This window comes from Periplaneta americana, chromosome 6 (genome assembly GCF_040183065.1).
Source record: "Periplaneta americana isolate PAMFEO1 chromosome 6, P.americana_PAMFEO1_priV1, whole genome shotgun sequence".
Lineage (NCBI taxonomy): Eukaryota > Metazoa > Arthropoda > Insecta > Blattodea > Blattidae > Periplaneta > Periplaneta americana.
The window spans coordinates 104,049,519-104,076,900 of record NC_091122.1 but is presented as its reverse complement, the minus strand read 5'-3'; the positions used below and the strand labels follow the sequence as shown (position 1 = coordinate 104,076,900).

Here is a 27,382-nt window from a genome sequence, read left to right as displayed (position 1 = left end):
CACTCAGCAAGCGTGGAACCCACCTTGAACACACTTTGTGGTAATGAAGATGGTCTGTCAGAATGTGTCCAATGGATAAGCATCCAATTTCAATCCCAGGAGGCAGCTGCATTAGGATTCCATTAATGGTAACGTGTCAATCTTGCTTCACAATACAGCGAACTCCAACAACCGCATCATTCTGAGTTGCTGTACTGGGCCTCCCACTGTGCTGTTCATCGTGCACATCATCTCGACATTCCATAAACCGTGCACGCTAACATCAAACCATTTGAATGTTCATAATGCCTTCCCCATAGATAGAGGTTAATTTCGTTTTCTGCTGTAAAAAACGTATGACAGCACGCACTTCACAATTGGGCATGCTTTGCAGTGGTAACTCCATGCTGGCTGGCTGCGTACTGGCAGAGGAATGGAGGGAGCTTCATAGAACCACCCGAGTACTGCCAACACATCACAATGAAATCCCCCAACCCACAAAATTCAAGTGTGGTTTGATTTCCAGGAAGGAAAAAAAAAAGGGAGGGGGGGGCTTATTTATTGGACAATCCTCGTACATACTGTATTTACCCGCACTTTTCTTTTTTCGATTATTATAACAAAAAATTAGTGTGCGTCCTTTAAATTAAAATAGGGTTTATTTAACGATGCTTGCAACTGTCGAGAGGTTATATCAACCTTGCCAGCATGCCGGAATTGCGTCCTTTATGTGAGGAAAAAATTTTAATTGAGAAAAAAAAAAGTATTAAAGGTCCACCAGCTTGAATGCTGAAATAATTGGTAGAATACATAACAATATATGGGCCACGACTAATTTATAGCCTATATAGATTGCATCACACTTAAGATGAGATAGTTAGCAGCAATTGTATAAACAGATGATAACTTGTAACAATGAATACAACAACAATAATACAAGACACTTCTTTATTATTATTAATATTAGCCTTACCTCATTCACGTCAGGTTCAGCATCACTGCTTTGATTTCTCACAGATTCACATTCCTCTATGGATCTATTATGCAGGATTTTTTTTAAATTTAACGCAATAAACTAGGGTGTATCCTTTATGTGGGGTGTCCATCATGTGGGTAAATACGGTAAAATATGTTGAACATTAAGATCACTAAGGGAAAGAACCAGAAGGAGAAAGATTCTATCTGCCCCTGTGGTTTGAGCCTTGGCGTAGCTCAGTGGTTAGAGCACCCAGTGCTCAGAACTGGGAGTCCCGGGTTCGATTATCAGCGCCAGAGCGAATTTTTGTCCATTAACAATAAAATCAATAAAAGAATAATTATTAATTGATAGTGTTCTGTTCAACAAGTATTTCACTGCAAACCCAGCATTCTCCATCTTTCCTATTTTCCACCATCTTCGTAGTCCCCACATATGATCCATGTATCTTAATGTGGTTTATTATCTGATACGTTCTGCCCTGAACTTTTCTTCTATTCATCATTCCTTCCGGTGCATCCCAAAATAATATAGATAATCTCACCAAATTCTCATTAGCCTGTGACATAACCTGTTGATGCGTAACATCATCTATTTATTTCATCAATAAGACTGCTTTCATAACACAGACTAATAGAATGTATCAACAATTAAATTGTTACTATAGAAACTGAACGATAGTACTTTCTGTATCAGAGAAAAATGGAGTATTCCATAAAAATATGCTCTTTCACATGACAAACACCTGTAATGTATTATTAAAAAATGTTCTCGATGTATCCATAATTATATACAGTATCTTTCTAAATACAAGGTATCATGTATATGAGCTTTTTGCTCAAAATTTTCTCATTCAATTTTAATTGCAATCATGCTCTGCTTTTGAAAAACTATATATTACATATTCAATGTGTATTTCAAAAGGCCATAAATTCAGTCAAGTTTATTAAGACTCACCCAATATCCAAAAGGAATTTGTGAGAGTTTTGCATTGACTGCACTCCACAGGCCCCAGAAAAGATGAGATGCAAGTGAGAACGCTTCTATTTCACGTAGCAGAGCTTCCTCTTCCCTCTCTGTTGGCTGCTCACTACGACGGCCTGCATGACGGAGGTAGGTTCTCACAAACATGAGCTGTTGAAATAAGATGATCAATTACTTCACTGCATCACAAAAAATACATAATATTTTAAAGGGGACTTCATATAAATAACTAATTATAATTAATGTTGCAACTACAGCAAATGTCAAAAGGACATATGCTTTCAATCAAAGTAGTGTAAAAGCTTAAGGGTCCTGTCATTTTCAAACATCAATGTTAATAATATGTTCTATAAAATAATCTTTCTATAGAACCAAAGTAATAATACTTAACTAAAAGCATAAGTGTAAAGATGGTGCGAGAGAGAAAGAGAGAGAATAAAAGCAAAACTGAGAAGTACATAGAGGAAACAAGTGGTAATAGACAAGAAAAGAAAATAAAACAAAAGTTTGTATCGTATGAGCAGAATTAATTGGCATGCAGACGAAACGACTGAGTAAGTTAAGCCTATGTACAGTAAAACTCCTCATTCAGACCAACATGCTACAAGACTGAACACGATTTTCTAAATTTTAGTAAAATCTAAGTGCAATCATGAAAATTATTCACGATAAATAAAAGTAGTGGTAATTAAGGGGTATCACAATCTACTTACAATTTGTTAGTCATTTATATCAAACTTCCTGAAATCTAATTTCAGTATATAAATCTTTTTATTTCCTCATGCTCAAGAGAGAATTTTGAAAGTCCACACAAAATTAATATATTATACACTAAATTATAACTAAGTATGGACTTACTTTCAGCCATCTATATCTTTTCTCAGACTACATACGAAAATATACAGTAATTTTTAAATTCTGACTAGATGAAAGGCCTTCAATAACCTACACTGCAGTGAACCTTTCATAACAAATGATTAAGTCTTTCCACATCGAGATTTTATAAACACTTTTGCAGCCAGAGTGATGAAAACTTCATATACCATGATTTGTATGTTAATGTTCCAATTTGATCATGAGTGCACTTCTTTCACTATCGTTGATATAGATATTCAAAAACAAAAAAATATATATATCTGAAGTAAAATTTGGAAAACAAGTGTATGAAAGTAATTATAAAACGAGTAACTTCCCAAAATTGTCCCAGCCTACTGCATTTAACATTACCTCTGAGTAGCAACTAATTTGAACATTAAAAGAAAAGGAGAATAAAAAAAAAAGTTGCAGCAAAATTCAGCCTTCTTACTCAGTATGAATGCCTGCTCAAGCTCTACATTAACAATAGGATTTTGGCTGTACAAAGTTGTGTATTATATAAGAAGGATCTATCAATGGACGAAGATCATCTACTGATTTATTAAGCTCTTCCCTACACTACTAATGCTGTTCAGAGCTATTGGGTTGTAAGACAAAGATGACTTCATTGCCAGATAACTGGGCACTAGGAATCAACCAACCTTTTACAACTTGCACAAGTTGTTCCTGAGAAATTATACTGTACAAATGTATGGAAATCTGCAATGCCTGCGTAACAATTTTCTGCACGAAGTGCTCTATCAAGGTTTCCTGCAACTTTAGAAAACTAACATGAAGGAAGTTTACACATGCAAAGTGCAAAGTTTTTCCAAGATTGTATTCCTTTCACCTTATTACCATGCCAAAGTGTGTGTTGTATAATTTTACGAAAAAATTTAACTTACATATTCGGATTGTTTCTTTTAACTAAGCTTAATCTCTAAGGCACTTCGAATAGCAAAATGATTTCTCTCAGGGACATACTCAGAGGTGTAATCATCACTTTCTTATCAATTATGTTAGAAATGTTTCAAAACTGAGAATCAAGTGATAACTAGTAACTGTCCCTGAATATATCCCATCAGTATCAGAATTAAATGTGATACTCCACTTGTCTTTTTAATAGAATTTTCATATATTTTTACTGTGCTCATCAGCGCTTGGTAGGGGCCTTAGCGTGCTCTCGCGACTGTCTGGAAGCCCCAGGTAGGATGAACCGACCGCAGGGAGACAGTTGCTCCAACCGCAACGTTCATTCATTCGCTCAGCGAACAGCGAACTGGGAAATGGAAGCACACACACAAAAAACAAGACGAATCGAGACATCAAGGTGCCTCAAAAAGATTCTCATGGCTGCCGACATACATGTTCGTGCTTCCAAATTCCTTGAAGCCTGAAAGAAACAGTCTTAATCTAGCTCCTCCTTCAACTCCAATTGTTGATGTGGCAAATCCAAAAGCTATGTCTCGACAATTTTGACTTGGCTTCTGTCTGTGGCATGCAATTCACTACACATTCATGAAATTAGATAGCAACACTGTCTCAATACCATATTCTGCAGTTTTTAATAACCTTTCTTTCCACATAATTTATAGAGAACCAAATACGTTAATATTTCATGAAGTACTCGTGTAGTGTGACATTACATAACACAAGCCTTTCTTTAAATCCAGAAAAATTCAACTTACAGAATTGTTTCAAAATGTGAAATTATGTCTCTGAACAATCACCACTATCAGTCTTACTTGAATAACTTACCATATCTGAAACTAATAAAAAAAAATCATTCACACCAGATAGAAGATGGATGATTACTTCGACTACCAAAAGCTTATTTAGCATTCTTTCAATCTGAAAAATGCAAGTTATACAGAAACCATGCAAAACAAAACTAGAACATGTGCAAGAGAGTGCTTTATGAGCATTCAATATATGCACTATTATGTCAATTCAATAGCATACTTTTGAAGCTGTCTTACTCAGTACGAAGCATCTGATAGTCAACATAATCAACCAAACTCTACCACCATTCACACGATTTGTCAGTGCGTCTACAGATTTACGAAGTAGATAAATTATTACATTACATGTAGTCCGAAGAGATATCGGGAACTGGGTTAATTTTCCGAAAGAAATTTGTACAGTTCAAGTTCATGGTGCCAGTTAAATAATTTCTAATAATCTAAGCATACTATTGTACAAAGTGAATTAATGCCTGTAGACGCCCTGCACACAATTTTTCTGTCACGTTCAAAGAAGTAATACTTCAAATAACAAAAACAGTCTACAACAGAAACGAGTTGCCCAGTTACATAAATTTGCCACATCAAACATATTCTGGAAAAACTGAGTCCTAATTTATCCTGAATGTTTAACAAATCCTGCAGTTGGTCAATGTCCTCTTAAATAACTCCATCATTCATTATCTTCAAATTATAGTTTGCGTAACATTTCCATAAAAGTTTAAATGTGAATGCAACCAAACTGCAGAAATTGTTTGATCATGCATAATGTATACAATTTATGTACCATACAACAAAACTTGAAAGTCCTGGGGAAAAAGAAAAAAAAAATGTTCACGCAAAAAACAAGCACTCTCTCACATTCGCACATTCCACTTATGCCTGTCAACCATCCTTACTCACTCACTGTACCTACCTGTTGTTCCCGCGTGGGATAGTTCTGCTTGTTCACTGAGAAGTAAGGTTGGGCACTGTTGGTGTAGTCGTACACCCATTCCAGAAAGTGATTCGCCAAGTCAAACCCTCTGTAGTTGTAAGAGCAATATTCAAAATCAATTAGCACCAGGCGAGGATCCTGCAATGCCTCCTTGTCAGACATATTGTCACAACAGAGAAGGATGTTCCCTTCCTGCATGTCGTTGTGACAGAATACAACTCGAGATGGAATCTTTGACAGGAACTTCCTATAAGAAAATAAACCAACTTAAAACAATACATACACAGTATATTACACAATTTTAGGAGTAAAGTAGAACCTCTATCTGTGGTAATGAACAGAGTGCACTGAAGAGATAACCAAAAAAAAAAAAAAAAAAAAAAAAAAAAAAAAAAAAAAAAAAAAAAATCGATAATCTGTACAAGAAAAGGTGTTCACCAAAAACCATCGGCTAATCCATACAAAAAAAAAAAAAAAAAAAAAAAAAGATGTTCATAAATTAAGAACATAGGACTTACAATTTCATAATTTTCTCTATGATCTTGTGTTTAACATATTAGATAGTGGATTAAAAGTTCATTATTTAAAGTCCTGTTGTCAATAACGGGTTCTCAAGGGCCTTCTAATGGCCGTCTCCGAAAAGATAGGAATAGTATAGTAGAGGTCTTGTGTAGTGGATTTACAAACATTATACAATTTATTAGTTGGTTTTATACCAGACGTTTCGTCTGCAACTGCGGCAGACATCTTCAGTGGAGTGGTATCCGAGGTCGCAAGACTCTTCTCGGCGTACCTGAGGCAACTGATCCTGTGTCTGGTTGTGCGAGCGTATTTATAGTGCGGCTCGCGGGCCGAGGCCTGTTGTCGCTGCGGTCCGCGCCGCTTTGTTCGCTGCTCCCGTTCTGGGTTCCGTCCTTTTGTTGTAGTGGCTTCTTATCTGTTCTGTTTAGGACCGGGTAACAACACTTGTTTAGCTTTACGCCTTCTTCCTTGCGATTAAAGTTGTTGTTGTGTTTATGTATTTCGATCGCTTCTCTATGTAGACGGGGGAAGAAGTGCGTCGTCGTGCTCAAGATGTCCGTGTCCTTGAATCTAATGTTGTGATCGCCCTCTTGATAGGCATGTGCTGCCACTGCCGATTTGTCGATCTGTCCTAGGCGGCAATTCCTATTATGTTCTGTCAGTCTCGTCCTGACGCTCCGCTGTGTAGTACCGATGTAGACCTTCCCGCACGAACACGGAATCCTGTAAACTCCGGCGGACAGCAGCTTATCTCGTTTGTCCTTGGATGACCTCAGCATGTTCCGGAGCACATGCCTATCAAGAGGGCGATCACAACATTAGATTCAAGGACACGGACATCTTGAGCACGACGACGCACTTCTTCCCCCGTCTACATAGAGAAGCGATCGAAATACATAAACACAACAACAACTTTAATCGCAAGGAAGAAGGCGTAAAGCTAAACAAGTGTTGGTACCCGGTCCCAAACAGAACAGATAAGAAGCCACTACAACAAAAGGACGGAACCCAGAACGGGAGCAGCGAACAAAGCGGCGCGGACCGCAGCGACAACAGGCCTCGGCCCGCGAGCCGCACTATAAATACGCTCGCACAACCAGACACAGGATCAGTTGCCTCAGGTACGCCGAGAAGAGTCTTGCGACCTCGGATACCACTCCACTGAAGATGTCTGCCGCAGTTGCAGACGAAACGTCTGGTATAAAACCAACTAATAGACCATGGCCTCTCAGCCCGGAAAATGAATCTACATCTATAGACACCGGCCGTGAAAGCCTACACTGCAAAATTATACAATTTATTTATGTCTGTTATTAAATTGTGCACAGTTGTAACGCCAATCTCGTATTCTGACGCAACATAAGGCACCGTTTCTTCTTTCCCAAACTGCTCAATTATTTGCACTTTTTTTTTTTCAATACTTAGCACAACACATTTTCTTTTGACACCCATGAAAGACATTTTACTTAGAACTCGAACAATAGAACAAGGACTAAATGGTACACGAGTTTGCAATTGTGTGAAAGTTTTTGGGGTCATTCTTTGAAAGCAGATAGTGACTATTTTACAAGTTGGGAAAACATTCCCTCCCACATGCAACTGCTACTGTTCTGTTACTGCCAGCTAAGTCATTCCTACTACATATTGTGTAATGGTAAAGACTTGTAATAACTCTTTCTAGAAAAAATGCGTGTTAGCATGATGTACAGTACTTAATTTTTTCCCTAACAAAAAAAAAAAAGAAATTAAAAAAAAAACGAGCAAGAGAAAGGCAATATAATTATCCACTGATCAGATAATAGGGCGAGAGAAAATCCAGGTTCCACTGCATAGTTTCTTTTCAAAACATTGCCTGTCAATATAGCTCATAAGAATTCTGTTGTAAACTAAGTATTTATTTTGAAATGAGGACAAGAAATTAATAGGGATAATGTGAAAGTGACAAGCATGACAAAAATTTTCAAAATATAAAATAGAATGTCAATTTTTAATATGATTTTACTTGACAAAGTAGTAAACAAAAGAAAAAAAAAAACTACATTCTCTGACGCAATTTTTTATTAGTTGGAACTGATTAAACTTGAAATACCTAATATAAAACGAAGTAAATTCTATAATAAAAAAATCATACCTCCTTTTAAAGACAAAAATTAATTCAGGTTTATGGTAAACCAACTTATCTAAAGATAAAAAAAATTATCCTTGTTTCATAGAAGAATAAATTCTACAAGATCTCTTCTCATTGTTATTGAAGAAAGTCTATCATAACTGATAAATGCCTTCAAACAAATTATACTTCAACCCTAGATTATATATGTAACAGATATGTCAGGCATATAGGCTTTGAGGTTAACAACTTTTATCAGGTTTACTACGCTGCCATCTAGTTGTTACATAAGGAGTCACGTCATAATTCCCATTTGAATTGCATTAGCGACTGTGCTCTTCAAAGTGCTGCTGATTTTAACGTAGCGAAGAGTTATCTGTTACATATATGATCTAGGCTTCAACGTAAGTTTCATGAACATATCTTTACCTGATGTGAAGAGAAAAATTTAATTAAATCATCAGCCCTCCAGTGAGAGTGATCACAAGGAACCTGAATATAGGACAGTTATGGTTTTTTATGTCTTTAGTTAATTGAAAAAAATAATAATAATTTGGAATTCACTTGATGTCAAAATGTCATATTAACTAAATTATTTTTCTTGAAAATATAAATAATACATAATAATATGTAGAGTTCCTAAGAATTTGTAATAGAATGTTTTATATTTGAAAGACTTTGAATTTTAATTTCACTAATTGTTTATATGTAGACTTTGGAATGGAACCTCTTGCTCCAAATAACATACCTCTAATGACCCACTGATTAATAGGTACCAGTATGTTATATTTAGAAGAGAGGAAAAGTAGGCATGGTTCATATATTTCTTGCAATTTCAAGTTACACAACATGATTTAGTTTCTAAACACTTTGAAGTAACATCTTGAATTTGACTTTCCAAATCACGATGTATGATAAAATCTCCCCAATATGAATTAAATTATTTTATTGTCATACTGGTAGGCATGATAACCGCTTACTGGTTTGTTCACTGATGTTCTATGTGCAAATTGACGAAGTGAAATGTAACCTTATAATTCATATAATCTCGTTAACTTGGCCTAAGTCGAAGACCAGAAACAATTTAAAAATACAGTGAACTTTTGAGAGTATCAGAAATTATAGAAACTTGTTTGAGCAGTAATGATGTCACAGAAAACAATGCCGAGTCAAATAAAATAGAGATTTTGTTTCTACTTTCAATAAAGTAGAAATTTTGAATACCTAGTATTTCTTATCTTTAATATAATTATTTACAGTACTTTTTATTTTTATTCACGGAAATTTAATGTTGCGTAATTCAAAAACCTTACCTGAGCCATTCCAGTTCTGCAGGGAAGTTATACATCTTCAATTTATGGACCATGGCTTCGTTATGAGAATCAATTATACCTGGATCATCCAAATTTGCTCGCACATTTTCTAACCATCTGGAATGAAATGGAGCAAGAAATTACGCATTTCTGAAACATTGAAATATGCTTCGGTGTTTGAGAGACTGTGTGCAAGTATCTTAGAACAAGATTTTAAAACTTTATTGAAACATCTTTACCGTAAACAGTGGTTGATACCATGTTAATAGATATATGAGTATCTGGTGGCAATCAGGAATTCCGTGAGAACATCTAATGAGACTATATAAATAACAAAAGCTACAATTTGGAAGCCCATTGGCTTGCCTTTCATCAGATGGCATTATAAGCCTTATGCTAAGCTAGACACTATTTTCTTTTTCAGGCTTCTCTTCCTTTTAAGTGAACTACTTTCTCATCTGCTAATAACCTTAATTTTCCCATGATTACCAAATTTCGGAAGAAATTCCTCCAGCCGAAATTAGTCATTCTTTCAATTCGAATTACGATTGCATCACCCTTTCTCCAACACTTTCTTCCTAAAATGAAAACACTACCATCAACACAACAAATAAATCAACAGCAGGAGCAGCAGCATGTAACTAACCCATTAAGAGTGTCCCATAACCAACGTGGCTCCTTATTGATGGGAACATTCATCTGATGGATGCTAGCCATCTTCTCTGCAATCAGAATGCTCAGCTTGGAATCACTTAATTCTTTGGTCTTCAAAGGACGAGCCTGAAAAAAAACAATCAACAGGCAAATTATTCAGACTTATAAGCTGTAACTAAGCGAAGTTAAATAAAATAATGTAATCAATAATATTAGCAATTGCCCATGGAACTTGTGGTATATCGAAAGTATTGTACTGAAAGTGGTGACAAAATTAATGTTGTTCAATGTATAGTATCAATTTAATTTCTATTTAAACGTGGAGCTCCTGTACACATACAGTAATAAACATAAGATAGCTAGTAGATCCCCATTGGGCAATGGCCTTCTATTCAAGATAGGGTGGCTCAGTTGATCTATGATGTACCAATCCACGAATAATGTCGTGAGTTTTATTTTATTAATATTGCATATTACTTTACCTATTTAGATAATACTATTATGTACGAACATTATGATCCTTGATATCACTTTCGCTTTACACAGAGTTTTTTCTATAGCATTGTGTGGAATGTATGATTAGATCATTCCCATGTGTTTCCACCATGCATGCTCAGTCTAGTGTTGTCCACTTTTTCTCCACTGCATTCACAAATTCATGTGACCATCTTCGATGCAGATCCCTTTTCCTCTCTTCCCATTTGGTTGTCTCACACTGCTGATTAGTATGCCCATCATTCTTGGTCCATTCTTGCTATGTGCCCTCACCATTTCCATTAAAGCCAACTTGCTCGTGCTGCTACATCCTTCATGCTCATTTTTCTTATGATGTCCTCATTATTCATTCTAAATCTCAATCAGATAAAGATTGTTCCTTTCTGGAATTTTTCTGTATGATTTCAGGAGCTTGTCTAATGCAATATTGCGTTAATATTTTGTTCATTTACACCTGATGGCCTCTGTTCCATAATTCTGGAAAATACTCATAGTGAGTAATATAATTTTGGAGCAGATAATGTTAATTTCCATTTTCTGATTCGTAAACATGATCTTCCAACTCATTTAATATTATAGTAGAACTGTCAGTTTCCAGCATGGCTCTGCATATCACAATACCATTACTGGCTGCCAAATTTGCGTGGGAGCTGTCATAGCTCTTTGTTAACCAACTACTCAAGGAAGTGTGTATGCTCGTAGTGCAGATAGAAAATCTCATTATCAACCTAGGAAATGAAGATAATAGTTCTGGTAGCAGTTCTGGCAATGACATTGGCATCAACCCCTCTTCAACTAGTAATGATTACAGTGATCTTGGTGTAGCACCTCTGGAGTGATTCGTAAGTACAATATGCAGTAAATTCATATATCATAATGTACAGTATATATACAGATATCTCAAGTATTTATTTTCATTTAGTAAGAAAATTTAACGAATTATGTCTAAACAACTTTGAATTCTAATGAGCTTAGCTTCAAGTTTAAATTTAAAAGTCATGTTGAAGTTAAAGTTCAGATAAGTTGAATAATATATGATAAGGAAAATTATATTGCAATTTCAGTCAACAACTTATCAGACTGGTACAAAAACAAGTTTTGTTACAATAGCCTAATCACATAAACCAAGAATTATAATGTGATTACCAATCTGATAAGTTGTTGACTGAAATTGTAATATAATTTTCCTTATCATTAACTTCAAGTGTTTAGTTTAGAGGGAAGAAGAGGGCACAATGAACTTCTGCAGGTATAAAGATAAGAATGCCTGAATACAGACGAAGACCACCGAACAACTCCTATACCACAGATTAGTACTCATTATAGCATAAAAATAAAATAAAATTATATTCATGTTTTTATTAATCAGGTTGTACGAGCACTGAATATACGTCTAACATACTGTGTGTCTTCAGTGGGGAGATAAATAACAGAATGCCAGTCAGCTGTTGAGTATATGGACTTAGTCGATGCATGACTGGAATTCACTGTATTATGCTACATTTTAATCTAGAAGAGAAGAAAAACCAGGATGCTATAGACAAAGATGGGATGATTTATTCTTCTGCAATCTGAAGAAATCGTATTAGGCTAAACATGGAATTTGATGCTGACTAAGAAGATTAAAAAGAAGAATATCTCCACCAAAACTACTTTCCACACCAAAGTAAAGTAAAATATTACAATTCTAAACACTTTCACTCTTGTGTGCAAAACATTAGGCATATTTCAATCACCTTTTATGTTTAACATACCTTGCTTAATCATGCAACATACTGTAGACACACTTCATATGCTCTTTCATCAGAGCAGAATATCTGCATGGAAACATCGTATGTACTTCAGTACATTAAATAATATATATGATATGCGTAAATCACTTTGTGATTTAAGACAGCACTTATTCCGTTGGATCCCGGCCAATCAGTCACTCATATGAGTGCACCTCCGCACATATGTGGACATTGTTCTACGTTCATAGACATCTGTGACGTAGTGCAGAGGGCAGGCCACTAGAGGGAACCCAAGAGGTGGAACTTAAACTGATATGATTCGATCCGACACCAGGATGGGAATCCGGTGTGGCTTAGTGGATGAAGCATCAGCACGTAGCGCTGAAAACCCGGGTTCAAATCCCGGTGCCAGAGAATTTTTCTCCGTTCCACTACTCTTTCATCGTACGATGACGCAGAATATCTGCATGGAAACATCATATGTGCTTCGGTACATTAAATAATATATGTAATAAAATTAACTTACTGGAATATATTCCTCGATACGTCCACCAGGAAACACTCCATGCAGCTTAGGGCCCAGTTTCCTTTCAGAGAGTAGTGTGAAAATAACAGACTCTGTGATCAATCCCTCCAATGCTCTCTCTGTACCATGAATCTGCCCATAGAGTCGCAGCAAAACCTGGGATGGTTCTGACGACTTTGGTGGGTGTGTATCAGGAAGAGAAACATGGTACAACCAGTTACTCAAGCCACCGCTAAAACAATAAAATTGCTCTGTCATACCTCCTTTCCAATGTCATAGAAGAAGATTAAACATGGATATTACTGCTAAAAAAACTGACACTACAAGCTTGGAAAATTACACAAGATAAAAGCTGTAGATCTTGCACAGAGCAAATTAAGATTTTATAATATGTACAAACTTTCATCATTTGTTACTTAAACATACAGACATTTTACTTCAAATATGTCTAACTTATTCGACCATTATAATGTAATGGGTTGACATTAAAAGCAAGTCTTTAAAATTCAACAGGTAGTCATCTGGAATTTTCTATTGTATTCTCGAAGTAGTCTGTTTACTGCTGAACTTCAACAATTAAAACATTACAGCAATTACCAATAAAATATCTCAAATAATAAATACACATAGTCTATGTCAAAGTTGAGAATAATAATAAGACTAAAGAAATGGTTAATTCTGCAGATATATTTTCTTAATTCTTACATAATCGCTATTGAGGAGCTAATTTCCGAATGGTACTTTTACACACATAATCCGAATCATGCAAGTGAAGTGGGTGGCTGCATAACACTGAAATCACTTTTTTTTTTTTTTACATAAAATCAGTGTTTCTAGAAACAGGCATTTACATAAAAAAACTCATTAGGCTAAGCCTAATTACTCTACACAGCAAATATTGATAGTAGGCCTTTCTAACTTAAGATCTCAGGAATATGATAATGAAATTAAAGGTAACTGTTAATAATGTCATGCAATGCAATACGTAGATGTATTTTTTTCTTTCTTTCTTTACATACCTGATACGTTTAAGAACAATGTCCCTAGATGTAATCTTCCTCCATGAGCCATGAAGATAATCACGACAGATACGAGCTGCCATCTCTCGCATCTCCACATTGTCACTAGACATCTGCAAGGAAGTAGACAGTAACAATGAGTAGAGAGGAGGGCAAGTTGCACTCACTGTCACAAGTTATGATTATTGACCATTAATTTCATCAGAAAGTCACTACAGTAGAACCCCAATTATCCATCACCCTATTAACCGATTGCAAATTATCTGTCTTTCTGTTGCTCTTTCTTTCTTTCTTTACTACGGAATTAAACATGTAAAAAACTTAGTACTATACCTTATAATCCTATTTTTTCTATAGTGCTTTATTAAAAGCCTTTACTTTTACATAGTACTACTACAAGCAATAAGAACGTTACTTGAAGGTATTTTTCTAACTTGTCAAAATAGTCACTACCTGCTTTCAAAGAAATAGTCCCAAGAACTTCCGCACAATATATAGCAATCCTGTGCAGTATTCAGTCCTTGTTCTACTGCTCGAATGCCCGTACTTTATAACTTCTATGCAAAATATCTTCCATGGGTATAGAAAGTGTTCTGCTAAGTATCGAAATAAAAATGCAAATAATTGAGAGGTTTGGGAAAAGAAAAATCGCAGCTCATTTCGCATCAGAATACGTGATTGGCGGTACAACTGTGCGCGATTTAATGAAAAATAAGGATAAAGTGTATAACGTATGTAGATCTACAACAAGAGCCCTCTACTATTTCTATCCTTCCGCAAACAACCATCATAAGGAACTTCCTTGGCCCTTATAAACCAGTCGTTGACAACCAGAATTAAATTAGTGAACTTCTGATTCACTATCTAGCATGTTAAACACAACACTACTGAGGAATATTATGAGACTGTAGTATGGAATTATGCAAATATTTTATGGTACAAATTATCCGATTTTTTCAATTAACTGTTCAGTCAACCCCCTTCATTATCACAGATAACAGAGGTTCTACTGTATTTCATTACTTTCAAAATTATTTCCTCACATCTTCTCACTTAAAGACATGACAGCTGGTGTAGAGGAGTGCGGGGGATGGGAAGTCAAATTGTCAATCATGCTTGAATTAAATTTACATTCAACATCCCATAACTTTTACAAAGTTATAAAAATTCCAAACCAGTTAAAGGACACGACTGGATGTGTAACTTCCATAATCATGATTATCATTAACATTAATTATATGTCATGAAGTGGTTCAACAGTTAGTTTAAAATGAGGCAAGTTTCACTCAAGACTAAATTTACCTTCGGTTTTTCACTGAGTGCAGCTATGATGACATGGGCAAGAGGTGGCAAAATTGTAAATTCACCGCCACACTGTCAAAACAAATATTTTTATCAATCTATGTTCCAAATTATAGTAAGCAAGTTTTCAGTGCTTTTCATTGGGTTATTTAACAATGCTGTCAACTGCGAAATTACCTAGCGTTGGTGGAATTATAATAGCGAGATTACATTTTAGTAAGGTCAGACCGGGGGTTCGCCATAAATTACCATTTACATCACAACTCGGAAAAAACCAATCAGATAATCAGCTCAAGCGAGATTCGAGCCCATGGCCAAGTGCACTCTACAGAGGATTTCACGTTAAGAAAAAAGCATTGAACATGGGTGCTGTTCCATCAACTATTTATAAATCTTTTCTTAAGAATTGGAAATTAATTAGTTCCTTTAATTAACTGAACACAATTTGATTGAAAACTAGAGCGATTTCATGTGCGAAAATATTGTTACACCTCTAAAATTACCATATATTTAATTTTCAAATAATGGGGTAACAGCTAAATTGTTGGAATAGCCTTCTGCTTTCTTGCCAAACCACCCCACTGTGGACTTTAACAGACGAGTAGGGGCAGTACAGTTGAGGCCAAAATTTCACACTGTTAAAACACTTACATTGTCTGCGATGTTTAGAAATACATATTTGTATACAGCATGTAATACTATAATTAAAACCTCGGATTTTTGGTTAAATGCCTATTTTTTCTCCAGGAACAAACTAAGACTGCTGAAACAGCTTCACGTTTTACAAAAAATGTTATTTGTAATGGGCTTTATGGTGTGTAATACCCATTTTCCCCCCCATTATGAGTTATTTTAAGGTTTTAGAGTAAAAAAAGTCTTTCTATTTTGTTAGTATGCGTTTTTAATTTTTCGTGTAGCAATAATAGCCTTTATTTACCATAATAATGTGTACAACTATCAGCCATTTTGTATTTGTTTTTGAGGACTGGCTTGGGACTCTTAGAATGAGGATGTTGAGGAGTATTGGTTGAATGATGATGAGAAGAAACAGGAGAACCCTGAGAAAAAATCCCACACACTCGCTTTTTCCACCATGGAATCGAACCAGAGTCGCCACGGTGAAAGAGAAAGTTTTGGCTCAAAGGCATTGTAATAGTTTGGTAGTAGGAATGAAAAAATTCCCGGAAAGTAACAGGTTTTTTGAGCACTTGAGCAGCCAGTAGGAATACAAAAGAACAGTGTCGTGTGGAAAGATAGAACCATTTTATAAGTGCAAAACTAACAAAAGGTAAAGTCTCACAACAGAAAATTTAGGCCTATATGATCATTATGTCTTGCAATGCCAATTATGAATAATCAGCCATTCCATGCAGACAGGTGTGACATTTGCATAACATTTTTAACTAGTTTACTCACCCCCGATTTTTTATAGTGCATGCTACAAGTCTCATACCTGGATCACAGTGTAATACACTAAACCTTACACCTACTGTGTAATTATTGTCGCAGAATTCTAACTATTCTTAAGATAGCAGCATCGTAAATGTTCGAGGACGGGTGTGGCAAAAATATGCACTTGTAGTGAACACCTCTAATGAAAATAAGAAAACTCTGTGAACTTCATAAAACAAATATCTAGAGAATTTTTGTACCGGTACTAAAAGTTATTTAATGTTATACATGTTTCCTGTAATAATTGCATATTTATACCTGGATCATAACATTTTAAAAATAATTATGCACAGGACGGGTGTGACACTGTGAAGTTGTGTTGTTGTGTTTTATTTAATGACGCTCGCAACTGCAGAGGTTATATCAGCGTCGCCGGATGTGCCAGAATTTTGTCCCACAGGAGTTCTTTTACATGCCAGTAAATCTACTGAGCCTGTCGCATTTAAGCACACTTAAAACTGTGAAGTTATATTTGGCCTATATGTTGTATATCAAAATAATTAAAATTTAAAACTAATAATGATCCATATGATCTTAGGGAGCACTAAATTAAATAGTAGTAATTGTAATAAAATATTTTAACAACATTACAACAAACAAACATAGAAATCAACTGTAATAGTACTTAGTTCTAAGATTGTTCAATAATATCAATACTTGTAGAAAATACATAAGAGAGTCTTGTTTCCTGTAATCTTTATAGTTGATTCTGGAAGAATACCAGTCTTTTGTTCATATGAAACATAGGACGCATCATTTTAATAGATTCTGAAAATGTGTTTTCTGCATCACACAAGCACATAATTTTAATTCCATCATCTTCTTCAGCTGCCAGAACCTCGTTCCACGATTTCTTCCTTTTCTTGAACACTGTACTTGAAACATTTGGATTTGCTTGCAAAAGTTTTTTCAATAACTGCCTGTACTTTATTAAAAAAAATACTCGGGCTTATAGGAAGCACCTTCTTCACTCTTTTAACTGCCTTATAAACGAAGTGACTGCACACCAGTAGCGGCTCGCGGTTACAAAGATGGGCAGTTCTGGGTGAAAAATAGTTTATTTAGCAAACGCACATGCTGTTTATTGCATATAAATCGGATAATGCGTGTAATTACAGCCCCTTCTCGAAGTTGATTGTACATCCGAAATTGTACTCCAACTATCCGTGCGCTACACCTCTCCCACCTGGTACAACTAGTCACGTAGTGGAGATGTGCCCCACATGCTTTTCTAGTTTTTAAAGTCAAATTAACTAAATCCTTCACTCCGGTGTTTGTCCATGTAAACAGAAGACACGGGTGGGGGAGAAAGCATTTTCATGAGCGCAGCAAAAAACCAATCGTTTCAATTACAAATTTCGGTATTAAAATGACTAGTAGGCTACATGATTTCCTCGACTTTTTCCAGAAATTTCAATGCTTAAATTTTGTGTAGGACGTCCTAATTTCTTAAGTTAACATGCAATTTCTCTTTTAATTTCGAAAAGGGTTGGTCGATTAGGTTTCCATTTCATTCATTTTTAATATAAAATATTTCCTTAGACACACTGACTAATCACATCACACCACCCACAGTACTATAACACACTGGAACTGTAATGATATACAGTAGTCCAGAAGCCTATGTGTTCTAACGCAGGTCATAAAGAGATGAGGGTGTTGACGGTTCTTTTGTATATTCGGAGAGATCTGCTTCTGTTGCAGCTCTAATGCAGTCTTATGGGACGGTGAATAAAACCAGTTTTTTGCTGCCGACTACCCTACGTTGAGCTTCAGGAACTGCCGATCACAGATCCGAAAAGTACACTACAGCTAAAATTCTCGAGCAGTTCAAGGCTCCTACAGACAGTAAAATCTCGAATCGAAGGAGAATGAATTGGAGAAATAAATGTAACAATTAACTAGATTACATAAAAGCACGTTTTAATGTTTAATTTTTTCAGGTCCATTCAAATGGCGGTTCTGCAGCTCTGCAGTTCTTATTGTAGAGCCGCCCCTGCTGCACACACTTTTAAGAACCAAGCTCAAGAGTACCATTTTCAGCCTTTGCCTACTGCTCTCTTCTACCTTTCAGCATGCTTACATCCTTTGGCCTTCAATTTGTTCATGTCTGCAGATAAACATTTCTTTACATTTTCTCGCCTCTTCCTATCTCTCTCCCTTTCCTTCAACATGTAAACTTTTTTGACTATTTCATTTTCATTTAGTTTCTTTCTCCAATTTTGTTTTGATGTTCTCCACTTTTCGGTATTCATATACGAATAATAATAATAATAATAATAATAATAATAATAATAATAATAATAATAATAATAATAATAATAATAAAAGCATTTGAAATGTCTTATGTTTTGGAGCAAGAACAAAATTAATATTTTTAAAACTATCTTTATGAGTGACGGATGTTACAGACATTAACCAGAGCTTTATTATGTCTTAATTCTGAATCAAGCAAAAGTAATATTCAGATTGTACTGACCATTGGCTCAACCTTACTTCTGTAAACTTTTATTTCTTTTATAGTTTATTATTTATAAATAAAATAAACTTCAGAGTAATTTTTGAGACTGGGTGCCACACACAACTGTTATTAATGTAATTGAAACTCGTTATCTACCTCACATACTTTTAGAATGAATTCCTAAAATAAGAAAGAAAACTACTGCTGTATATAAGATGACACCAAATCAGATGATTGATGAAAAGAAAGAACAATTCAAGAACTCTCAACATAGATCAATTTTCACACTGAAGTTCAGCATGTGCACACTTCACATTTGTTCATAAAATAGACACAAATACAGTGAACTAATTCATTGAACTTATTTCTATTGTAAAATATAAATAATAAGGGTTTACTTACTTACTTACAAATGGCTTTTAAGGAACCCGAAGGTTCATTGCCGCCCTCACATAAGCCCGCCAGCGGTCCCTATCCTGTGCAAGATTAATCCAGTCTCTATCATCATACCCCACCTCCCTCAAATCCATTTTAATATTATCCTCCCATCTACGTCTCGGCCTCCCTAAAGGTCTTTTTCCCTCCGGTTTCCCAACTAACACTCTATATGCATTTCTGGATTCGCCCATACGTGCTACATGCCCTGCCCATCTCAAACGTCTGGATTTAATGTTCCTAATTGTGTCAGGTGAAGAATACAATGCGTGCAGTTCTGTGTTGTGTAACTTTCTCCATTCTCCTGTAACTTCATCCCGCTTAGCCCCAAATATTTTCCTTAGCACCTTATTCTCAAACACCCTGAACCTATGTTCCTCTCTCAGAGTGAGAGTCCAAGTTTCACAACCATACAGAAGAACTGGTAATATAACTGTTTTATAAATTCTAACTTTCAGATTTTTGGACAGCAGACTGGATGATAAGAGCTTCTCAACCGAATAATAACATGCATTTCCCATATTTATTCTGCGTTTAATTTCCTCCCGAGTGTCATTTATATTTGTTACTGTTGCTCCAAGATAATTGAATTTTTCCACTTCTTCGAAGGATAAATCTCCAATTTTTATATTTCCATTTCCTACAATATTCTGGTCACGAGACATAATCATATACTTTGTCTTTTCGGGATTTACTTCCAAACCGATCACTTTACTTGCTTCAAGTAAAATTTCCGTGTTTTCCCTAATCGTTTGTGTATTTTCTCCTAACATATTCACGTCATCCGCATAGACAAGAAGCTGATGTAACCCGTTCAATTCCAAACCCTGCCTGTTATCCTGAACTTTCCTAATGGCATATTCTAGAGCGAAGTTAAAAAGTAAAGGTGATAATGCATCTCCCTGCTTTAGCCCGCAGTGAATTGGAAAAGCATCAGATAGAAACTGACCTATACTGACTTTGCTGTATGTTTCACCGAGACACATTTTAATTAATCGAACTAGTTTCTTGGGAATACCAAATTCAATAAGAATATCATATAATACTTTCCTCTTAACCGAGTCATAAGCCTTTTTAAAATCTATGAATAACTGATGTACTGTACCCTTATACTCCCATATTTTCTCCATTATCTGTCGAATACAAAAAATCTGATCAATAGTCGATCTATTACGCCGAAAACCGCACTGATGATCCCCAATAATTTCATCTACGTACGGAGTTAATCTTCTCAAAAGAATATTGGACAAAATTTTGTACGACGTCAACAAAAGTGATATTCCTCGAAAGTTACCACAGTTGGTTTCGTCCCCCTTTTTAAAAATAGGTACAATTATGGACTCCTTCCATTGTTCTGGTACAATTTCCTTTTCCCAAATAGCAAGTACAAGTTTATAAATTTCGCTATATAATGCACTCCCACCCTCTTGTATTAATTCTGCTGGAATTTGATCGATACCTGGAGACTTGTACTTTTTCAGATTTTCTATCGCAATTTCGACTTCTGAAAGCGTGGGTTCGGGTATAAATGGCTCAGCAGTTTGTATTTCAATTTCGTCCCGATCATTTCTATTTGGCCTATGTACATTTAGTAGTTGCGCAAAATAGTTTTTCCATCTGTTTAGGATTGATGGGGAGTCTGCAAGCAAGTCACCATTCTCATCCTTGATCACGTTTACCCTTGGCTGATATCCGTTCTTAAATTCCTTTATACCCTTATATAAATCTCCAATGTTTTTATTCTTACTATTTGTTTCTACCTCATTCAGTTTTTCCTTCAAGTAATCTCTCTTTTTATTCCTAAGTGTACGACTTGCTTCCCGTCTTTCATTGAAATAATTATCTCTCTTCTCCTCAACTGGATCCTGTAAGAATTTCAATTTTGCCTGTTTCCTTCTTTCTACTACCATGCAACAATCTTCATAAAACCACGGTTTCTTTTTCTTAGTTTCATAATAACCTATGCTCTGCTCAGCTGCAATTTTGATACTATCTCTGATATTTTCCCACACGCTATTAACATCTAATTCTTTCTCAACTTCGTCGGAACTTTCTAAAGTGGCAAACCTATTCGAAATTTCGACCTGATAATTTTGCTTAGCTTCCTCGTCCTTTAATTTCAAAATATTGAATTTAGTAATATTAACTTGTTGCTCTACTCGTTTGGCTACTGATAATCTTTCTCTTAATTCTCCAATCACCAAATAATGGTCAGAATTACAGTCTGCACCCCTGAAAGTTCGAATATCTACTATACTAGTATGTCTCCGTTTATCTATCAAGATGTGATCTATTTGGTTGTGTGTCAATCCATCTGGAGAAGTCCAAGTATATTTATGTATATCCTTATGGGGGAATGTTGTACTTTTGACAATTAAATTTTTCGATGTGGCAAAGTTGACTAATCTAACTCCATTGTCACTACTAATTGCGTGTAGGCTCTCTTTTCCAACAGTTGGTCTAAAAATATCCTCCCGTCCTACTTTAGCATTGAAATCCCCCAATAAAATTTTCATGTGATATCTAGGGAACTGATCAAAAGTATGTTCCAATTCCTCATAGAGGCTATTCTTTATATGGTCGTCTTTCTCTTCTGTAGGGGCGTGAGCATTTGTAACTATGATATCGCACCATCTACCCTTAAGTACTAAATATGATAACCTGTCCCTGATAAATTCGACCTTTTTTACTGCTGATTTTATTCTTTTATGAACAAAGAATCCTGTTCCTAATTGGTGATTATTGTTTCCTTCCCCATAATACAACAAGTAATCTCCTATTTGTGATATGCCATTCCCATCTAACCTAACCTCTTGTACTCCTACGAAGTCTATTCTATATCTAGCTAGTTCTTTTGCTACTAATGTTACCCCTCCTGTTCTATAAAGACTAGTTACGTTCCAAGTGCCAAATCTCAAATCCTTATTCCTTTGCTGTGGTCGTGCCAGAGAATCAGTCCTATTCCGAGGCTTATTATAGGGATACGTAACAAGCCGTTTTTTACGGTGATGGGTTGTTAGCCCTTTGCCCAACCCCCAAGCTGGAGGACCACCCCTTATCGGCTGTCCATGACTGCTTATTCAATATATTCGCAGCTACCCTCCATATCTGGAGGCCGTCTCCTCTATCCGCAACCTGAGGATGCGCCATGCCGTGGTGATAGGGACCCACAATACATGGAAATAATAAGGGTTTATTATTATTATTATTATTATTATTAGTCTCCAGAAAGAAATACTAAACTTTAAAATGTCCAGGCTCAGTTTAGCATGGAACGTATGTAATGTGTTACAAAAAATAATTAGTTTAATTGTAAAATGAATGCATCAGCAGCCATACAGAGCAATGAGGCCAATGAATTCATCAATAATAAGTTGATTATTCATAATTTAAGACAATAAAATGATTCTAACCATATTAAATTTTTACTGTCTTTATCACTGTATAGTGTAATAGTAATATTCACTAATTATATGCATCGCTATATTATTGTAATTTGAGTGGGTAAAAAATATTTACGGGCCTAAATCGTATTTCTTGCTGTCTGAAATTTTATTTTTAGGTACCTAAATTGTAATTTAGTGCCCATTTTTTATTATTTTATAGCCTACTTCAGGTGCCTAAAAGTTGGTTAATGGCGTAAATATCCGAAGTTTAATTATAATGTTGCCTATATGCAATATAATGCATGTATTATGGCATTAATAGTTTTTTTTTTATCATTTGGCGGATTCGACGTGCCTATCTTGTGCGATAAACTTTCGAGAACACTGTGATTACATGTTAGGAAGAGAGTGAGACTTTTTTTTGTAACACTTACCTTTCTAAAAATAGGTATATTTCCACTAATCTCAAAAAAAAATATTTGCAGCTCTGTACTTGTAAGAATTTCATTGTTAAAACAAAATTAATGGTTTTTCATGAACTTGTAAAAATGTCTATGGTTAAGTACTCTTTGTCCCTTGTGGCAGCTCACGAATGGTGAGAAGATATATAAATCTAATCTATACCTCATTCTTTCTTGTAACGCAGGTAGCTTGCGGAAACAGTGTACTAGGCAAGGTCCATAAGACCAGTGCTTTTTTCTTAACGTGGAATCCCTCTATAGCAGGGCTGGGTACCAAGAGCGATTTCTACTCTCTCACTGGGAGCCGTATGACTTTTTTTCAATCCCTTTCTTCCCCACCAAACACCGCACAGCGTTGATACCGTGACAGATGAATATTAGCATCCCGGTTTAGAGTTTGGATTCACTCTCGGTGCCCAGCCCTGCTCTATAGGATCAGACCAGCTTTCCATGTTTTTCTATGTTCAGCTCTATCCTCAACTTGGGCAAATATGCACTTTGGGACATAGTTTTCTATCTTGTTATGTCCAAGAATTTTTCGAAATTGAATTTGGACTAGCCTACTTATTAGACATTTTTGCGGGCTTTTCCTGAAACTTCATATTAAAAAATTGTACTAGTCTTTTCCAAAGCACACAGAACATACTTTTACTTCATATAAGTGAATATGAATTTCATTAACACCTTTATATTCAATATTCTCTTTTACTCTCAGTTTGTAGAAATCTGAAATTGTGTGAATAATATAATCTGTGGGTCTCATACACGTAATTTAGAACTGTGCAACCGTCATTTGTTCAATTTATATTAATAAAATATATAATTACGCTAAACTTTATTACTTTCAGAACCATGAAATGATCCCTTTTTTTTTTTTACACTAGTTACAGACAGATTGTCCGATGAATGATAAATCGGTTTCTATTACGTATTATGACGCATTCATTGACGTCATTACTTAACATTGTTGATTCTGTAATATCGTCCAACAGCATATGAATATTTTTCCATTACTGTATGAATCGGCTGTGAATAACCACGCTGCTGATATAGCATCGTTAAACAACCGATTAAAAATAACACGTCGACTACAATATTAAATTGAAATTTTTATTATCGATGCACATATTTTGTACCACACATCAAAAAGAGGTTTACGTAACAATGAACCTCGTCAAAAACAAATATATTCCTAATATACCGGTATCTATTCATTACCAACCAAGCTAATGGCAGAAAAACACGTTTGTGCCAAAAAAAATCTGAACTGTCTGTAAAGGACAGCAGCAAATAGTATTGTACTAAGGAAGATCTTAACGTATTCAGTTTGTGATTTCATTTTTGCAACAGCCAACCATACCATACCAATTTCTGTGTAATCCTCCACGTTCGTCTTGTGGTCACTCTAAACCAAACTCTCGAGTTCATTGTCACTGTTGTCACTTTTTCTGCAACCGACAGAGTTTCTCTCGATCAATATTTCCCAGACCTGAATTCCATTTTACACGATGCAGGTTACACCTCGCGTAACTCTCTCCGGAACACGCCACCCCATCCTTGCGTACTCACGAGAACGGGCAAACCGGAAAACCCATACTACTAAGCAGCAGTCTGTTATCCGTTCTATTAATACAAATCGCACACAACGGTACTGCTCACAATTTAATAGCTTCGATCTCTGTATATAGATAAGCTCTTCGATAGAGTGTAGGAAAATGCTGACTAACTGGGCTACTGAGTTCAGTCTTGTGCATGAAATAGGGATTACAAAATGTCACAATTCCATTGGTCTACTCTACAGTGAGAGTTCATGGTCGTACATTGCTTAAAACGATAACATGACATCAAGAACAAAATTGATTTATTGCGAAAAAATACGACCTTCGATCTCATTTAAATGATATCTCAAATTGTAATCTATCCATGTCTTGCATGTCAATTCTGATTACTGGTTATATTTCCAAATACTTTATAGGCGGTTCCACAACACAAAATACCGAAGTAAATTGTCTGAATCCTGGTTCAAAAGAGCACTAGAAATATGTAACAATTATGAAATAGTTTGATTGAAGCTAGCTAAAATTAATTATGAGATGTATTATCCCTGTTTTTATTCGTAACAGTCATGTCCTACATCAAATTAACGACTACAAAACGTTTTTTAGAAAAACTAGGCCTAAGTTACTTATCATTTCTAGAAACATTTTAAAGATTACTCCACGGTACTGACTTTTGAAGTTGTTTTAAGAAAGATTTGATCTTAAATCTAAATCTCATAGAATTTACAATTAAGAACAATTGAGTTTTCGTGCTAGCTCATTTATCAAGCAGGAAAATTTTAATTTACAGAAGATTTGCATGTAGTGCAAGTCCTACTTATATGTAGAATGAGGAAAAAAAATCCTTCACTTAAATTGGAATACCTATAAACTGTGAGAGATCCAGACGATAAATAATTTTATTAATGGGTCACGACATTTTATATACGACTGTACCTACTGTTATATTTTCGTACTTCCGACCTTTCAGAGATTTATCCACATACACAGCCGGGAAGGCGTCAATTCGTAACGTCATATTCACTGCCACGTAGCCAGGAAATGCAGTTTACTCAACTTTTCTTTTGCACAAACTTACTAACTCCAAAACATAATTCTTATGCACAATGAACTGCATATAATATTTATATATCACTATGAAATTGTCTCAGACATACTCTACAAATGCGAAAAATATCCAACGAAAACTGGAAGACGCGTCTTTCAAATTACAGTTTTGAATTACGGTAAGAGTAACTGTATGAGCTCTCTTTCTTAACTAAAAATAATCGAAATTGACACTCATTTACCTTATCCTTGATACCCATGGCCGTTACAATGTATATAAACTTGATAAAATGCACAAAAAATATTCAAGTGAAGAGAAGTTTACTCCAACGTCTAGCGCCTTCCGTACCAACTTTCACAATGAGACTATCGTCATCGCATGCAGGACGAAAGTCACGGAGATTGGTGAGGTGGGAGCGAAGCGGTGTTCCTATTGGTCGGAATCGCCCAGGAATTCCAGACGAGAAGCCCCATTATCGGGTAGATATAAAAACATGTTATGTTACAGTGTTTCTCAACAGCCGGGCCTCAGCCTGGTACCTGGCCCTGGCATCAATATTATTATACCGGGCCTCAAGATGTTCTCTTAGAATTCATCGTTTTAATTTTCCAAGTATTTTTTCACGAATAAATATTACACATTGGATATATAATTTTCAATCATCTCTAAACTCTTTAAATTCTAAAATCGAGTGCGCTTCCGTACAGGGGCAGTGGCATTTCCTCTAAGGTTAGACCCCAGTGTGCGTGCGTGCGTGCGCGCGCGTGTGTGTGTGTGAATCGAAAAAATGTCATATAAACATGCGTCCTATTCTGAATATTTTCTAACCCCTAATTTTCGATTAATACACACACACACACCTAAATGGGCTCTAACCTTAGAGGAAATACCACTGCCCCTGTACGGAAGCGCGCTCCTAAAATCTAACAAAATAGCATCAGTGTAGCAAATATCAGTGACCAATCCACATATTTGTAAATGATCGGATTTTCTCAGACTTAGAAATCTTTCAACATTTGGGAAAGAGAATACCGCTGTATATGACCGATCATAAAAATTGCCTGCAAGTCAATTACAACAATGGGCGGCGAATCCTCTTTTTTTCAAAACTGAACGAAATAACATCTGTATTGCAGATGTCAGTGACCAATTATGTAGCTGGAACGTATAAATAGAACTTTTTCATTTAAATTGAAAATTAAGGCAGTCTATACCCGGTTCTCGATACTGAATAATTACACTGAATACTCTCTCTTCGCAAGTTCGCATTGCAGTGCGTAAGTGCTTGTTTCAAAACCTTAATGTCGTGATTTTTTAAAAGTAGGCCTAATAGTTATACAGATTTAAATATTAATAACAATAAAAGACAAGAGACTTAGCTTTATTCTGATATTTAGAAATTTCGAACTGAAGATGTTTGATGCATCCCCTCATGT

The 27,382-nt window shown here is 35.6% G+C and overlaps 1 protein-coding gene across 5 annotated transcripts in view; it reads right to left on the bottom strand.

The window, feature by feature from the left end:
- Positions 1 to 26,345, bottom strand: part of LOC138701596 (choline/ethanolamine kinase-like) — a 33,901-nt gene extending 7,556 nt beyond the window's left edge. Inside the window, exons 1-9 of one of the 5 annotated variants that reach the window (XR_011332627.1) lie at positions 26,188 to 26,317; positions 15,145 to 15,216; positions 13,843 to 13,955; positions 12,824 to 13,055; positions 10,062 to 10,195; positions 9,416 to 9,532; positions 5,453 to 5,720; positions 3,940 to 4,073; positions 1,949 to 2,089 (exon numbers count right to left, since the gene is read on the bottom strand). Coding sequence is in view for 4 of the 5 variants with exons in the window: in XM_069828639.1 (XP_069684740.1) it covers positions 1,913 to 2,089; positions 5,453 to 5,720; positions 9,416 to 9,532; positions 10,062 to 10,195; positions 12,824 to 13,055; positions 13,843 to 13,955; positions 15,145 to 15,216; positions 26,188 to 26,205 (1,131 nt within the window). In the remaining variant the exon portion in view is untranslated. Of the gene's footprint in view, positions 1 to 1,912; positions 2,090 to 2,449; positions 4,074 to 5,452; positions 5,721 to 9,415; positions 9,533 to 10,061; positions 10,196 to 12,823; positions 13,056 to 13,842; positions 13,956 to 15,144; positions 15,217 to 24,704; positions 24,856 to 26,187 lie in introns of those variants that run through there. The other 4 variants (XM_069828639.1, XM_069828643.1, XM_069828642.1 and 1 more) reach the window with 4 other exon arrangements.
- Between the last annotated feature and the right edge of the window lie 1,037 nt (positions 26,346 to 27,382).